Source organism: Mustela putorius, unplaced genomic scaffold, assembly GCF_011764305.1.
Source record: "Mustela putorius furo isolate JIRA1106 unplaced genomic scaffold, ASM1176430v1.1 tig00000127_pilon_pilon_pilon, whole genome shotgun sequence".
Classification (NCBI taxonomy): Eukaryota; Metazoa; Chordata; class Mammalia; order Carnivora; family Mustelidae; genus Mustela; species Mustela putorius.
Genome location: NW_025421288.1, coordinates 13,795,605 through 13,812,983, shown reverse-complemented (window position 1 = coordinate 13,812,983; position 17,379 = coordinate 13,795,605). Strand labels below are relative to the sequence as shown.

Sequence of the window (17,379 nt, the reverse complement as noted above, 5' to 3'; positions counted from 1 at the left end):
TCATGTACCACGCGGTGGCGGTGGCGGCGTCCACACAGCAGGGCCCTCCAGGAAGGGGCAGGATGCGCGGGATGGGGGAGGGGGAGATTGCCACTTACAGGTGCTGCTTCTCCCGAGAGAAGGGGTAGGAGAGTCTCTTTGTGGTCTGGGGTCTGTGCTCGGCCACCTTGGGCTGGATGGGGTCCGTGATTTTCTGGAGCACGGAGCTGATCTTCTTCAGGAGGCCCCGGGGCTCGTTAATGTGGTAGAGCTGCAGACCGGATTGGGAGGGGGCGTCCGCGTCATCTGCTGGGCCGTGACCCTTGGAATCTATTCTCAGACGGTCACAGGACTGTCCACCCCCCCCCCCCCCCCACTCCACCGAGATGGCACGTCCTGGGAACAGAACTCAGAGAGGCAGAGTAGCCCCCACTGCGCCCGGTTTCCAGATAAACCCTCCAAGCTCTGACTCTGAAGACTGTCCCCGCAAAGTACAATCACAACACGTCCCAGAAAACCTGCCTCTGGTCTCTGCTTTGCTCAAAAGAGGTAGCCCACAGGGTCTCAGTGGATTTGGGGGCCAGGGGCTGACGGACCCCCGAGAACAGCTGTGCCCCCACCCCCCGCTTTCCTTTCTGCACAGGAAGGAGAACACGGCCACCTCGCTGAGCTCCGGAGCCTGCTGTCGGACGCGCCTCAGCCCGAAGTGTTCACAGATGAAAAAGAAAGTCCCCGCAGGCTGGGCAGCGTGATTAGAGGGGGCTGGTGGGTCGGCCACGACACCACGGGGAGGAAACACCGAGCGGGAAGGCTCAGCGCGTCTGTGTCTGTAACGGTGCCACCGACGTCCCTCCCGCGTCCGCTCTCAGTGCGTGTGGTCTGGGGTCTCCGAACACCCCCCGCTCCAGGCTCAGAAATCAGGACGTGGGCGCCCACTGCCTGCCCCCTGGGTGGCACCGAAGGTTGCTCGGTTTCCCGCCACCAAGGTTCTCGCGGGCACCTGTGGACCTGGGGGGCCGCGCCCCAGCACCCACCTTCTTTGTGGGCATCTTCAGCTTCAGGAACTCGGCCTCCCTGCACAGCACGTTCCAGGGCGCGTGGATCTTTACGAATCCGACCCCGTGAATCTTGGTCTGGCGGGAGAGAAAGCCTCCATGAGCGTGCACAGCTCCGGGTTGGAAACCATCGGCAGGAGTCGGGGTGACAGGTCAGCGGCCCCTCAGTCACACCCCCAGGCAAAGCCCCGATCTGCTCCCAGAATCTCCCCCTTGTGCGTGGTGAGGGGCCAGCAGGGCCCGGAGGGGGTCCCAGGGTCCAAAACTCCCTGGAAGCTCAAAGGAGCACGGCCACAAAAGAGGCTGAGAGCTCTTCACAACCGACAGCTCGGGCACTTGTCCCCAGTGGGTGCACTCGGTGCCCCTTGACCCCAGGCAGGGCTGAGGAAGAGAAGGTGACCCCCTCTGGACACCTTCCCTCTGTGGGGTCAGGCACCCAGCCATCCCCTGGGGTCCCTGGGCAGCCCGGGGCAGGGGCTCGAGGGTGGGCCTGTTCAAGCCGGGAAGCCCCCAGACCTGGAACTGCTGGGAGCTTGGAAGAGTCGCCCCCACTCTCCCCGGGCCTGCAGGTCTGGATAGACAGGAGAATGGAGAAAGCTGTGTGTGCAGCATGGGGTACCCCCCAGCCGCACGAAAGGACGAAACGCGGCCATGTGCCGCGACGCGGATGGACCCGGGCCTCCCGCCCCATGAAACCCGCCCGGGCGCTGCTGTGTCGCCTCACACGTGCCCCCCCCCAACAAAAGAACAGGAGTCGGCTCTGAGGCCCGGTAGCTGTGTTTGCGACCTCATCTGGGTAACGTTTCCACAACGCACGGGCCCATCCGGTCACTGCGTGGTGCCGTGCTCCCATGCTTCCGCGGGAGCCGTGACCGTGCGTGATTTTTCCCGCACAAGGTTAGGGCAGCGCGGGGCCCGCAGCACGTTGTACTGGCGGGAGTGGGGACCGCGCTCCAGAGCAACGCCGGCCCTGCTCGTGGGCCACAGGCACGAGCCCCCCGTGACTCTCCATTCTTCTCTGTCCCCCATTCCCCGAATTTCGTGTTTAAGGGAGACTGTCTGGAGGCGCCCACAGCAGCAGGGAGGGGATACGAGGCACGCAGCATCAGCAGACTTTCTAAGCACCCCAAGATAACTGGGTGCCCCGTGGCGTTAGTGCCAACACAGCAAAAAGCGAAGAAACAGGGCTTGTTCCTGAGCCAGAGCCATCCACGGCAGAGGGGCCCGCGGTCCAGCAGACTCCTCGAGGGGACCCCACGGCTTAGAGCCCAGGCTGCCCCAGACGGAGGCCCCCCCCCCAGCTCTCCCTTCGACCATCCTGAGGTGTGAGGGACTGGCCGGGAGTCTCGGGGGAAGGGACTCAAGCTGCGGGAGGGCGGCTGTCACCAGTGCGGGCCCGGCCCCGGGCACTGGGGTCGGCCGACTCAGGGCTGCCTCTGGCTTCCAGACCGCAAGTCACGTCACTGGTCCGGGAATGGGGATGGCCCGTGGGTTCACTGCAGGTTTTGGGGGTGGGGAAAGCAACGGAGCCGACCACGTTCACCCATCAGCCCGGGACACCGAACCTCACAGCCGCCCAGGAGACGGCGGGCAGCTGGGCAGCGCGCAGCACACCCTGGGTCAGGCCCGCAGACAGAGGGACAGACGGACCCCCACGGCACCCCACCTGGGGAAGGGGACCACCGCTGGGGCCCAGGGGAGCCGTCCTGTCCTGGGCCCAGTCCTGCTCAGGGGCTCCGCTCCCCAGCCTCACTGCCCGCAGCAGCACATGCGTGTGCTGTCCACACGGTACGCGTGCCCCTCACCTGGACGAAAGCCACACACGGGAACCGCGGTGGTGAGGGGGGCAAGACCCATGGGTGCTCGTGACGCATGGGTCCCTCTCCGTGTCCTGCTGCGTGTTTGCTCGGGCGGTCCTCACCACAAGCCTATGGGATGGGCCCTACCGCTGTCCTCGTTCTGGAGCGAGGACGCTGAGACACACTCTGCCAGCTCATCGGACGACTGTCCTGGTTCCGTGTCCTAGTTCAGCTCTAACAAGCGACCACCGGGCGTAAGACAATGCAGACTCATTCATTCATGGCTCTGGAGCCAGAAGTCCTAAACCGAGGTGTCCTTGGGGTCATGTTCCCTCTGGAGGCTCTTCCTGCTGCTGGGGGCTCCGAGTGTCCTGGTCTGTGGCCACACCCCTCCGGCCACCTCTGCTACCACGTGGCCTCTCCCATGGGTCTGTTTCCAGTCTCTCTCTGCTTTCTCTGCTAAGGACACTGTCAGTGCACCGAGAACCCCCCTCAGCCCAGAGATCCTTGACTTACACCTGCAAGAACGCTTCTTCCAAACAAGTTCACGTCTGCAGGTGCCAGGTAGACAGGGCTTCCCGCCGACTGTGCTCACCCTGAATATGCCGCCGAGAGCCCCACGGGCCTTTGTGCAGGGAGCCTGTCTACACGGTGAGAGGCGCTTTTAGGAAGCACAGGCCCGGGAGCTGGGGCCTGGAGCTGCCTCCGAGGAATGAGCCAGGACCAGGGCACTGAGTGCGGAGACCCGAGGGGCAAGAGCGCTCAGAGGTGGGCTGGTGCGGGGCAGCCTGGGAAGAGCCTGGAGTCCTGGCATGGCCCAGGGCGGGGCACACAGTGCACAGGCTTGTGAACAGATCCATGCCAGCGAGAGCTGGAGGACCCAGCCCGGGGCCCGTGGGAGGGGGCAGCCCAGATCCTCCTGCTGTCCTTGGAGGGGCCAGTCTGGCAGGCACTAAATAAGCCCTTGAGATTGGGGGCCTGAGTTGGCGTCTGCCTCCATCCCTGTGTGCCTCTGGCAAGCGGCGTGACTTCTCTGAGCCCATGTCCTCATCTGCGAATCTGCAGTGTAAGGCTTGCTTCACAGTCGGAGGCGGCCCGGGGTTCTTAGCATTCCGGCCCGGCCCCCCAGCTGGCAGGAAGGGTCCGGACAGGGAGTGGTTACTGCTTCTGCTCTGGACCATCTCTCCGTGGCCACTGGGCAGCCGAGGCCACACTGGCTTACGTGCGCGTTCACCCTTGTCCAACAAGCTCGAGGCCGCCTCCCCAGCTCAGGGAAGACCCAGAGGACAACAGGACCTGAGAGGCAGCAGCGCCCCCGGCCCAGGTGGCTCCTGCACGTGGGGCCGATCTCATGGGGCGCCCGGAGCAGGGAGAAATGACTGTCGGGAGCCTGCGCACGGCGGAGCCTGTCTTTCCCCTTCCAGACCCGGGTCTATTTCTGGGCACTGCTCACCCACACACAGACCCAAAATATATTCTTCCCAGTCCCATGGAGAGTTCTCTTGCCGCTGGTCACGGAGCTGGTGCCTGCGGCCGGCCTGCTTGGGAAAACGCGCTCCTCTGTGGACGTGAGCAACGAGGTCTCTCCAGGAAACATCCGGCGGGATTTGGGAAAGGGGTCGTGGGACCAGTTCGGGAAAAGCACATACGGGATGTTCTCAAACGTGGTGCCCGGCCTGACCGCCACCCGGTCCCAGGGGGAAGAAAGCACGAGATGGCCGGGTCCCCCTTGCCCCAGCCAGACCAAGGATGTGGAATTACCCGGGAGACCCCAGACCTGCCGGGGTGCGGCCCGGGAGCGCCAGGTCAGCCTGACGCAGGGGCGGGGCCCCCGGGTGCCCAACGGACATGCCCACCAGGCCGGGAGCTCTCCCGGCGCAGACGGAGTGTGTTCAAGCCTCCATTCTGAGCCCAGCTCACAGACACGGTGACCTGACCAGGACTGTTTCTGGCATTTTCCTCTCAGAAGCAAGAAGAAAGGCACAAATGAAGCCACCATGACCGCCCCCCACGGGGTCGGTGGTGGGTGAGCACCCCTGGGGCTCCCCCCACATCCCCACGGCCACCTGCGGGCCTGGACGTTCCAAGCTGGCGGGCTGGACCACGTGTGTCCACCATCTGGCCACGCCCCCCCCCCGGGGTGGCTGAGGCGTGGGCTGGGGATCGCTGGGAGGCTTGCATCAGAGAGGACCCTCCGTGGGCCGGTTCTGCTTGCCCTCGGCTCCCCGGAGAGCTCCCGGCAGCACCGTCTCCTCTTCCTGCCCTGCGGACCCAAAGGCCGCTTCCTGCCCTGGGCACCTCATAGGGTGGACAGAAGGAACTAGGGGACCCCCGGTTGCCACTGCCGCCAGGGGAGTCTCCGCAGCCAGGTCCGGTGTGTGTGCCCGGGCCACGGGCACGGTGCCACAGGCCAGCAGGGACGCAGAGACCCTGCCTGAGCTCCTTCTGGAAGGGGAAGCCCAGGAGGGGCTTGAGCCCCGACCCCTGACGGCCGCCAGGCCTCGATGTCTTCAGCTTCCGACAGGGACCCTGCCACCCCTGGTGGGAGTCGTGAGCAGGAGGGCCCACAGCCCCTTCCGGACCCTGGCCTCGGGATGTCGGGGCTGCCCTGGGGGAGGGGGGGCCCGTGTTCCCGGCACCCGGCCTGTGTCGGCGTGGAGAGGTGGCCCACGTCACGTCCCGGCTTCTGCGGACTCCACCCACGCAACCCGGGAAGAGCGGCTTCGGTCACTCAGGGACCGTCCCATTGTGCGCGGGCGCGACGGGGCCTCGTGCGTCATCGGGGTGATGCGTCGGGGTTGAGGCTCTAGGGCGCGTGGGACCAGCCGACGCTGCCCTTGCGGGCGGCCGAGGAGCTGTGTGAGGACCGGGCAGGGGCATCTGCACCCCCCACCTCAGCACGGGTCCGGCCCTAGCCCAGCGTGCTGAAGGAAGACACGACAGGGAAGTCACCCGAAAACAGTCACTCACGGTCCTGCTTCTGCGACAAGCCCGTGGAGGACTCACCCGCCCTCCGCGGGAAACAGTATAGCGTGCGGGACAGAGAGTGGAAGAAAATCAGGATCGGGGCGGCAGAGCGGCTCCAGAGGGAAAGGCCGGGCGCAGTTGCCTTCAGAACAGCGACCAAGGTCGGGTCGTTCCAGGGCCTGCCCCTGGGGAGCTGGATCCCCCCAGAAAGGCCCCCCCCGGGGTTGCTAGTGCTGAGCAAATCTGGACAAGTGGAGGGGGGGGACTTCTATCCCCTGCGTGTAGGGTCCTGGCCTCCAAACTCCTCAGCCCCAGCATGTCTGGGAACCACAGCCCGTGACCTTGCTTCAAGGTGGTTCTGGCTCTAATGCCCTTGGACGTGTGACCGACGAAGCCCCAAGCCTCTCCAGACAAGGGCTTCCGCCCGGAGCTCAGGGACCCCAGGGCAGGGCACGCCCACTGGGAGGGGAGCCTGCACAAGGGGCCCCCTCCACCGGGGGACTCTGAGTGGATTACTGGGATCACAGACCGTTCTTAAGAAAGAAAAGGCAGGACAGAAAGGTTCTGCCAAGGACAGGAAGCCACTAAGAAAATGACACAGCCACTTTGGAAAAAGACCAAACAGAACTTTCAGAAATAAAAAAGCATCGTAAGGAACATTAAAAACCCAGCGAACGGTGTTTGAAGGTCCTCTGCCCCTCAGAGGGAAGGGGCCGCGGACGCTTGCCCCGGGGGCCCCCGGGAGGGAACAAATCTGGCCCCAGCTGCGGCTGGAGCATCTGTCGACCTCTGTGACCTCTGGGCTTCACTCTGTCAAGCCACCAAAGGGTTAACAGCCAGCTGGCAGAGTTCTCGATGAGCCGGAAAGAGCCTACTTGGGCACACCACAGGCCTGCGGACCCAAGAGGACGTCAGAGCTGCAGCCTGGGGCCGAAGCTTTTACCCCCAAACCCCGGCACCCAAGGCAAGCCGTGTGATGGTCTCGGGGTGCTTTAAAGACGCAGTTTTGAAAAGACTGTCCAGAATTCCCTTTAAAAGTGTGCGTCCGCAAAGGCAAGGCAAGCCCAAGGGAAGCCGGGCAAGGTACGCAAAAGCCTCCACAGAACATGCACGATATGTAAAACCTTTAAGGCCAAGGAAAGGAATGTGAAATGGTGAAATTATGAATGGAGAACTCATACCTTCAGGACTAGACTAGGGTCCCTGATACCCCACTGTGGAAGGCCCACGGGGGAGGGGTTCAGCCCAGGGGCAGGGTCTGGGGCTGGCTTGTGCCACGTGCTTCAGGGCGAAGGGCATGAGACAGGATCACCCCTGCAGGGCCCCGCTGCCCTGGTCTGTGCGCTCCGTCGCTCAGAGCCCAGGCCCGTTCCTGCCACTTGTGCAGGGGGTCTTGTTCCTGGGCTGCCATCGCCTTCTCACGGTGGGGACAGGGGGAGCCCACGCAGCCAGGGGCAGGGGTTTGCTCCCAAACCCATGAATTCTCTGGGGGCCATCTGCCATGGTTTGTTTTCACACGTGGAGACGCCAGGATTGGACCTCAGGCTTCTCAAGTCGAGGACCTCCACCCACCAGGCCCCGGGGCGCTGAGGAGGGTCTGCCCCCAGCCCCTGCAATGCTCAGGGCCGCGCGTGTCGTCACGGTTGGCCAGACCCCAGAGCCGCCTCCGACTCCTGCCTGGGACACCTGCTGGAGACGGCAGGAAGCCTGGACCCGCCCTCTCCGTGCCCACGGCAACCCCTCCCACCACCGGCCACGGTCACCTGGCTTCTACGTGGTGATGAAGGGTCTCCACGCCCCGGGGGACCCTGCCCTGCCCAGATTTGCCTTCTGATTCCCGTCCGGCGGGCGGGAAGCTGGGGACAGCAGCCTATGCCGGAGAGCTACAGGGGAGATTGTATTCACGTCCGCCCGGATTCTCCTAGCACTTCCGGAGGACAGAAGTACCATCACGTCCATTTCACAGCTGGGGAAGCTGAGGTCCAGAGAAGGGGAGCCACTTGCGTCCAGGCCGTCCCACCAGGAAGTGGCCCAGAGGGTCTGAAGCACACAGGGGGCTCGGAGGCTGGCCTCACGGCCCCGTTCTGCGCCCCAAAGCTCGGTCTGGAAACAACAGCTCCTCCTCGGCGTTGGAAAAACAGCCTCCACACTAAGGAGGATGGGAAACTCTCGCTGCCCGAGGCCCACGCCAGCCGCGGGGCAGGAATGCCGGGAGCCTGCGTGCAGGGCCGAGCCCCGAGCGGCAGCATGAAAGCAAGGAAGACCGCAGGGTTCCCGCGTCCGGAACCTCGACCGTTCTGCCAGAGCCGGGGTCAAGTTCAACCTCGGGGCACAGCCGGGATTCTGGTGTGTGGCCTTCTCGGCAGTGACCCACGGACATAAATAATGTCCAGCGGGCTTTGAGGCCAGACTTGAAGAATGCTGATGGGTTTCAGTTGCAAGCAAGCGAGCTCTCCTTCTTCTGACGGGAAGCCGGGCCGCTGACCCCACGGCTGTGGGACAGAAGGAGGGACAGAAGCAGAGACGCTCCTCTCCCTTCCTGCCGCTGCCGGTCACGCTGTCCCGGGGTCTCTGACACGGGACCTCCCTTGGACCCTCGTGCGTGAGACGGACATTCAGGGCCACCCCCTGGATGGAGGCACCAAAGCCTGTCTTGACACCCCAAGGTCTCTCTTTGGGGAGTCTGGGAAGCAGTTTTCAAACTGGGTTCCTCTGAGCCCACAGTACCTGGGGAGGGGACCAAGGAGGGGGGATGGGGGACCCACGGGCATAGGCTCAACCTCGGTCTGTCCGGTACACTGGGGTTATGAGTGAGAGTGGGTCTCCCTGGCTCTGTGGGCCCTTGGCCTAGTCTCCATGTGGGGCTACCTCTGGGGTACCGAACGGCAGATCAAGGCTTGCGTGGACACTGGTGGGCCCATCTCTGCAGGTGCCTCTGCTGGCTCATGGGGGAAGAGACCTGCACCTTCCTCACCCCTCCAAGGATGGTCTGGGCTCAGGAGCCACCACATACCCTGCCAGCCAGTTAGGAACAAGCTCAGGCCCAGCCCAGGCCTGCTGAGTCGGAGCCTGCACTTGGACAGGACCCCTGTGGTTTACGGGACACATCTGGGCCCCGCAGCAGGGCAGCCTGCCCGAGGCTGGGCCCCACCCTCCAGACCACCTGTGCTGATGTGCCCCAACCACGAGTCACCACCTGGACCCCTACAGGCGCCTCCAGGGGTCCCTGCGTGATTCACCCCACTCCTGAGGGCACCAGCCACTCTGGGGGACTCTCAGCTGCTATGGTGGGGTGAAGGGGGTCCCCCACAAGAGACATCCGTGTCCTCACCCCAGAACCTCAGAACGAGACCTTATTTGGACACAGAACTTTGCAGGTGTAACCAAATTAAGACAAGGTCACATGAGAGGAGGGCAGGCCCTAAGTCCAACGTCTGGTGTCTTTGCAGGAAGAAGGGAGATGCAGAAGACATACAGAAGGCGGCCGCACAGGGACAGAGGCAGAGCGTGGACAGGCGCCTGGAGCCCCCCAGCCGCTGAGAGAAGCAGGAAGGATCCAGCCTGGAAACCTTCAGAGTGAGCCCAGCCCCGCGGAGATCTGGAATTGGGACTTCCGGTCTCCAGACCTGTGCGACACCCCATCTGGATAGCTTTACGCCCCCGGCTGGTGGTCTCTAGTTATGGCTGCCCCGGGGCACTACCCGTTCTGTGTCCCCCTGTGCTCTCAGACTGGAAGGTCTTCCACAGGTCATATCACGGGGCGTCCTCACCACAGCAAACCTCTGGACCCAGGACAGAGACCAGCACACGGATGCCCCGTCTGCGTGGGGCCGGCAGCCGGCTGTGTCCAGGAGCCACGCAGCCTCGTGCACCCACTGGCCTCTCAAGGAGGGAAGGCGGGTCATCTCTGTGCCCCGGTGGCCTGCGGGCAGCTGCCCGGTCATGGTCACAGAAGGCTGGGCCAGCAGAGTTCAAGAGGGCCCCCCCCGGCCCAGGAGGTCTCACGGTTTATTTGCCAACCCCCCCCCCAAGGCTCCCTCTCCCTCCTTGTTCCGCCTCCGCATCCAGCCTCGAAGCAGGACTTCTCCGCCAGGAGCGAGCCTGGCTCCCAGGGGCAGCGGGCACTATCTGGAAGCAGTTTTGGTCATCCCACCCCTGGGGACGCTTCTGGGAAGGGCTGCTCCGGACTTTCCAACAGCAATGGCACCGGGGAAAAGCAGCCCCTTTAAAGGCCGGTTCTTTGCCTCACCCAGCGTGGGCGTATCTGGTGGAAGGCATGGGTTTTTCTCCCCACAAACGTGCACCTTAAGCCCCGATCCCGCTGCAAACCAGGTAAGACTGCGCAACTGGAGTCTCCTGGGGGCTCTCCTGGGGGCTCTCCTATTTCCCGAACTGCAAGCCCTTCGCTCCTTGTAACCGGAGCACCCACCCCGGGAATGACTCACTAGCCAGGGCGTCTCTCCCCGAAATAAAGGCGACGGCCACGAGCTGTTAATCGCACGGGCAGCGGTCCACGCACAGACCTCGGAGGACGCCTCTGACCCGGGTTCTGGTCCTGCCTGCCTCGCAGAGGGTGGGGGAGAGCACCGGGCTGCCGCAGACGGAGGGTTTTTCCAACAGCCTTGGGCCTGTTCGTGTCCCATGAAAGATCAGGAAGCACCGGGGCCTCGTAAAGCCCCGTTCCTGACGCGAGAGCCTCCGGGGGGCACGGCCCAGCCCTGGTTTCAGCCACCCTGGACACTGCAGGGGTGCCGTGTACATCTTTCATTTTTGAAACGGCCCCAGTCAGCCGTGGGAAAGCCTCCTGTCGCTACAGAGCCAAACCATCAGTGAAATTCGTGGGTCACTTATGGGGAAAACGGGGTCTTCTTTGGTGACAGTGACCACTGTCTCTATGTTGGCTTTTTATTTCAAAGTCACGATTGAGAAGATCAAGTTTCAAGAAAGATTCGTGGGATGTCCCAGACGACTGGACTTGGAAAGGCTCCTGCTCTCACCCTCCGCAGGAGCCATGATACACAGTTTGTATTAACCACAGCCCAGGAGACTCGGATCCTGGCCCTTGCCCTGGCCTCACGATCACCCACTGGCGTAATACTACTGCTGTGTCCGTGCTGTGGAACGGGAAGCTCAGGCCGAGCAGCCAGCGAGCCTCGGGAAGGACAGGCAGAGGCTCTGGGATCTGTGGGGGCCAGGGTTCCCTCCCAGACTCCCGGGAGCCTTCCGAGTACAAGGCTCTGACGCCGTCATGGGGAAGGGAGGGAGCGGAGAGTGCGTCGCTCACGGAACAGACCAGGCAGGTGCAGACCGCAGCCCCAGCTCCCGGCTCTGCACGCGGGCGCCGTGGGCTCTCCCGACTCCAGCGGAGCGCGTCTGTCCCTCCAGCTGTGAATGGCCACATCAGGGCGAGGTCTGCAGCGTGGCCACAGCGTTTACACGAGAAGCAGAGGGCTGGCAGGGACAGGGAACCAGAACCATGCCCTAAGTCAGCGACCCGACTACTCCCCTCTCCCGAGGGGCTTGGGCTCAGGTCCCGGACAACCCCAAACACCCAGCGCATCTGCAGTGGAGGCGGCTGCCCCGCCGGGAAGAGACCCCGCAGCCGCAGCGGGACTCGACGCTCGTACACCCTGGCCACTCCGACGGGGACCTCTCCTGCGGCAGAAGTGCACACCCGCCAGACAGCCGAACCCCGGCAGGAGACAGCCACGCAGAGAAACACTCCGCGTGCAACACAACACGAGGCCCCCTGGCCGCCAGGTGCGCGGAGAGAGGAGCCCCACAGAGCAGCTCCGGGGTACTCAGGGCCGGCACTAACGACGCGGCACAGAAGAAAGCTCACACCTGCTCCTCTGCAGAAGAAAGCTCACACCTGCTCCTCTGCGGACCGGCTGGCTGGCCCAACACCCCGGGGCATCCTTACCACCGGACCCACAGCGTTCATTACTTAAGGGCACAGTGGTTCTCAAGGATGAAACGGCGAACAGGCCAATTTTTCCTTTAAACACCCCGGCTGGCTCACGGCTCCCCCAGGCAGCCCACTAACCCTCTCCTCGCAGTTTAGAGACACCCGGATTCTCGGTTAGTCCACACAGGGACCCTGTGGCCGGCAGCGGGAGAGCCCTGCAATGCTCGCGGGGGGAGGCCCCGCCCCCCGCCCCGTGCCCAGAGAGGTTAAGGTGCAGGCAGGGGCGCACACAGCGAGCGTGCTCAGAGGCTGAGAGAAGCACCCGTCCCATGGGCTGTCCAGGCCTCCGCCTGCCGCCTGCGCCGCCCCGGGTGCCGGTGAGTCAGCCCTTTACTCTCCCCCGAAAACTTTCCTTTGAAAGATTCTCAGGCTTTGCCAGGGACAGCTGCTCCGGGAAACAGTGAGGGTCGGGGATTTCCGAGCACCAGAGCCCCCCCCCCAGGGATCGAGCCAGACCCACTGGACAGATTGAGAAACTGAGGCCCCAAGAAGGGCCAAGGTCGGCACCAGGAGGGCTCCGAGGAGAGCTCGGTCCTTGGCCCCTCTGGAGGGGCGCGTCTTCCCAGGAGAGGGACTGACCAGAGCAGGATGTGCCGTGACTCTGGAGGTCATCGCCAAGAAGACCTTACCCTCCCCCAGAGCAGATGTCACCAGGGTTGGGGGCGCTACTTGGGGGCTCCCCAAACCCCAAAACTTAACACGTGTATTGCTCCCCCAATCTCAACAGCCGCAGCCTTCACATCAGCTGTTCTGGGAGCCCCGGCGAAAGCCAGAAGGGCCCCTCCCCACACCACCTTTTGGAAACGGGCGGCGCGCCCAGCCCCCGAGCCCGCAAGGCGCAGGGATAGTTACGTCCTCGTCTCGCTCCAACTCCAGGCCGGCCTCCAGGAGGTTCCCCTCATACTCCTCCCTGCGGAATCGCTTGTCGTCCTCGTGGTAGTCCATCGGGGGCTCGGGGCCCCCGGCCGCCCCCACGCTCCCCTTGCCGGGCAGGGGCTGGTCCCGGCGGGCGCCGCGGGCGGCCGGGGCGGCATCGCTGTGCTGCACCCTCCTGGCCAGGGTCCTGCTGCCCGAGGGCCTCTTGGGATGGTACACCAGGATGTAGTCCACCTTACGCCGGCCGTCCCGGAAGTAGAGGCCGTGTTTGCACTCGGCGTCGGGGTCCACAGAAAGCGAGTTCAGTAGCTGCAGGGGAAAGAGAGGTTGCTGGCCGTCAGGGCCGGGCTCGCGGAAGGGAGCAGGGACCAAGCTGGACGGCCTCCTCCGCCCGCCCGCCTTCAGCAAAGCTGCGCTGCACGCCCGTCCCACGCGAGCACCGCCGGGGGCGGGGCAGCCACGCACACAGTGGCCCTGTCTTCGTGGGGGTGACGTCTGAGAAGGGGACGTGCACATGATCACACGCAGGCCAAGCCGGACCCTCCGAGCTCGGACGGAACCCCGGTTCTGTGGAGCCGGAGCCGGCTTCCTGGGAGGGGCCAGGCTGCTTGCAGAGACCGTGGGAAAGGCTGCAAGGCCACTCCCCCCACCCCACACCTACCCCCACCCCCGTGCCCCCTACCAGAAGTGCTCCTTATTCTCTCCCGCAGGGTCTGCGGCAGTGCGGGCCGAGCCCAAATCTGCACCAGCAACTCTCAGCCTTTGAGAACCAGCGTGCACGGCAAGGTCCTGTCAAAATGCCCAAGGGCCCACGACAGCCCTCACCTGACCTGGTTCCAGCTCGGCCACTAGCTAGCTGCCTGTTAGGTTGGGTTCCCCCAAAAGCAGCCCCCGAGTTGAGCGTCTGCGTTCAGCGGTTTACCTAAGAGGTGGTCTCAGGGGCCGGATTGGGGGCGGCGGGGACAGGCACAGAGGGAGGGGCTGACAAAGGGTCACTGCCTTGGACAACTGGGCTCCCAGGTGCTGGTGCCGGAGGGTGAGGACGCTGAGTAAGTTTAACCACCCACACCGGGGTGTTAACTCCCCGCCCTGCACGTGGCTTCACCAGCTCCCGCACCAGAGGGTGCCCTGGGGGTGGGCGCAGAAGAGGTGGGGCGGGGCCCGTCTCCTTATCTGCCTGGGGGCTTCTGGCGGGGGCAGTGAGATAGAAACGTGGGCCTGCGCATTAAAATTCGGGACCCCTGCGCGGCTGCCATCACACGCCGCTGTTGCTAACGCTAAACCCCGTGGCTGGAACTCCTGTGGGATTTTGCTGGTGACCGAGGGCGGAGGTTAATCAGCGAGCTGGTCTGCGGCAGTAAGAGAAACAAGTAATGTCATGCGGGACGTACTCTAACGGGCAGCCCCGCACCAGGGGCGGTCCGCAGAGCCGAGCCTCACCGGTCCGGCCCCTGATCTCCTGGCTTCCACCCCACTCCCGCTAACAGCCCGAGACCCACGCGGCCGCCCGAGAGCGAGGCCCTCCCGCACGGAGCGTGAGGCTGGCCTGTGGCTCAAGGCAGGCCCCGAGCCCCACGGCTGGAGGACAGAGCTGTGCCTGGAGGGTCTCCCCACAACGTTGCCTGGAGCCTTGGGATGGCTGCCCCCACTGTGGGGGCTCCTAAGGGCTGTGGCGACGGTTGGGCGAAGCAGCAGGAGTTCCCCACTCCAGGGCCAGGACGCCCGGAGGGCGGCGGACCCCATGTGCGCAGGTGTCTTTCCGGATGCCCAGCTCGGGGGCAGGGGAGAGAGGAGAGGGAAAGAGGCAAAGTGGGGGTTGGGGGGGTGAGCGCGCCTGGAACACGGCAGCTGCCCCGGGAAGGAGGGACACGGGCTTCTGGGCGGGGCCTTTTGTGGGGCCTGGGTTCCTTCACCCCTGGCAGGGGAGGGGGAGTCACGCTCCTGAATCTCAGGGTCCCTGGTCGGTCCCAGGACGCTCAAAGCCTGACAGGCCCCAAGGGCCGGCAGGGGCTGGATGTACGCCGTCCACGCCCCCCCACGGTGCCACGGGATCCAGCGCTGCTCCGCCGCCTTCATGGGACCCCACAGTGGAGACACCCCACTAGCCGGCTCTTACAGGGTCTGTGCAGAGCCTCCGGGTGTAGAAGGGCAGGCGGGGTCGGGGAAAGGGGATGGAAGGCCCAGCCCAGCCCAGGACAGCGTCCACGGAAGACCCCAGCGTCTCTTGCAGGATCCTGTTGCAGGAAAGGCGGGAAAGAGGGGTTCTCCTCGGTTCTCCAGCGAGGACACGGAGGGTCGGCAAGGTGGCTCACAGCACAGGTGGGAGGCTGAGCCCAGCCCGGAGTCCTGTCTGCACACCCAGGGCACTGCCCAACGCCCCACCCCCCCAGTAACAGGGACGTGAGTAATAGTCTTGCAGGGGGCATGTCCTCTCCCTGAGCCCTGACCTGGTGCGGGGGTGAGATGGTTTGGGTCTGCTTGACCCGGAGGGAGCAGGGCTCACGCCTGCAAAGCGCTCAGTCCAAGCTCTCAGGGCCAGATCACCTCTGGCTGACCCCAGGAGCCATCTCCAAGTCTCCAAGCTTTGTGCCCAAGGACACAGCGGGGGGAGGTCCTGGCCCAGCTGTTCCCAGAGGCAGGAGGCAGGGTCAGTCAGGGTGGAGGAGACGTGTGGGGCAGTGGGGCGCCTCAGATAAGTCTGGGCTTATCCCAGACTTGGTCCCAGCTCTGGGTCCCACTTGGTCCCAGCTACGAGGCCTGGGAGAGATTCTGCACCTGCTCTGGGCCTCGCCGTCCTCCTCTGTAAGACAGGAGGGCAATATACGTGTCCCTCTGGTGGCCAGGACGACTGTCGGAGGCACAGGACGCCCGTGTGGGGTGGGTTCTCCCTCTAACTAGCAGGCCCAGCCCCTGGGGGCCACGCTGCCCCTCCGCCCCTTCCACCCCCGCAACCAATCCCAGCACCAACAAGGGCTGGTTCTCCTCAAGACCACAGGAGGGTCAGAGAAGGAGGCTGGAGAAGGTTTCCCTCCTCCGGGGGGAGTGGGCAGGGAAGCCGGGCCCGGGGCTGCGTGAGGCGCAGGGAAAGAAGCCACAGCCAGGCAGGGCAAGCCCTCAGGGGGCCGTCAGACGGGGCGGACGCAGGGTCTCCTGGTGGGAGCGGAGCAAGGACACACCTGCCTCCTGGGCACTCCGACTCCCAGGGCCTCTGTGAGGGGCTCATCCCGGTTTCCAAATGGGGAACTGTGACCTTGTGAGCCGAGCCAGGCGCCATGTATAGGTCCTGCCTGAGCCACCTTCCCCGGCTTCCTTCCCCCACAGCCCAGGGGCTGCCTGGACTCAGGACATCCTTGTCCCCTGCTCCCCGCCTTTGCACACGGTCCACTCCCTACCTGTGTGCCCTGCCTCCCTTCCCTGCGCTTTGTAACCCTACCTACCCTCCCAGGCGGGCGGCAGATCCCCAGCCTCCGTGCTCTGGAGGTCCCCGAGCCCTCCGGCCGTGCAGGTGTCTTGGGCCAGGGACACCCTGCAAACATCTGTTCTCAAGCTCTTGCTCACAGGGGCCTCGAAGCAGGGTGTGGGGGTCCCCAGGCAGGCCAGGTCCCTAACTCACCTCCATCTAGAACCTGCCACACACACAAGCACACGGAGGACTTGGTGCCTGGTGGGGGCCCCGTATGTGCCCCTGGTTGGCGGGAATATTGGCTGATACTGAACAAAATGGGCAAAAACCCCCCAGCAGAGGGAAGGAAATTCAGAGTGAGCCCAGCAGGTCAGAGAGCAGGGCAGTTTACTCTGGGGGACAGTCAAAACTCCTCCACCATCGTGAGATAGGAAAACGGTTACCAGGCTCAAAACTGAACAATAACCACTGGTCTGCTGGGGCCCGATCGGGAACCTTGGGGGCCTGAGAGCCTGGGGGAGAGCAGACATATCCCCTAAACCTCTCCCACCACCCGGAAGCCTGGAGGTGGCCCAGAGGCCTCGTCTGCAATGACTGTCCCTCCACCTGCCTTCCAAGACCCTCTGGGCCCTCCCAGGTGCCCAGCACAATCTCTTGGTTCTTCTGGAGCCCTCCTTGTAACGTCAGGGTCCGGGGGGATAACCGATCTCCCCGCTCAACACGACTTCCCTCCAGGGTTACTGGAGGATAAAACATGCCCTGTATGTGGAGTTTTCAACAGGGCCTGGCTTGTGATGAACCCCCAGGAGACGTCTGCTCTAGCTCGGAATTGAGACAAGCACAAAGAACTAGGGGAGGACAATCTCCTGGTCAGAGTGGACCACAAGTGAAAGAGGGTGGCAGCACCGGATCCAGTCTGTTAATTCACCAAGGGAGCTGGAGGCGTGGCTGGGGCCAGCAGGAGGAAGTGCAAAGCTCTGTTGGCCTAGTGTGAGAGCACTCTGTGATTTCGGACCAGGTGCTTCTCTGTCTGGGTCTTAGTTTTATAAAACGGGGGCGATCCTCTCTCGGTAAGCATAAGGGGCTAGCAGCCTTTAAGCAGAAAGAGTGGGGTCTGTTTCTATAATACTGTACACGGGCGAGGCGAAGCCCAGGGTCTGGAGAGGGAGTCTGGGCTAGGTTTCGGGGCAGCTGGAGAGGCAGTCTCCCCGGTGGCCCTGTATCTCTCTGGGGCCTTTCCATGGAGCAGTGGAGTGGGTGTTGTTCTTGTGCAGGATGGGAAAAGAGCTCAAGATTTAACTTGCAGCAGGAAAGATGCAAGTTAGACTCTAT

The 17,379-nt window shown here is 64.0% G+C and overlaps 1 protein-coding gene across 4 annotated transcripts in view; it reads right to left on the bottom strand.

Moving 5' to 3' along the window:
- ANO1 (anoctamin 1) overlaps positions 1 to 17,379 on the bottom strand; it is a 151,764-nt gene that overhangs the window by 57,056 nt on the left and 77,329 nt on the right. For all 4 annotated transcript variants that reach the window (XM_045066273.1, XM_045066278.1, XM_045066281.1 and 1 more), the window contains exons 3-5: positions 12,621 to 12,953; positions 1,014 to 1,112; positions 99 to 250 (exon numbers count right to left, since the gene is read on the bottom strand). In XM_045066273.1, coding sequence (XP_044922208.1) covers positions 99 to 250; positions 1,014 to 1,112; positions 12,621 to 12,953 — 584 coding nt within the window. The remainder of the gene's footprint in view (positions 1 to 98; positions 251 to 1,013; positions 1,113 to 12,620; positions 12,954 to 17,379) is intronic.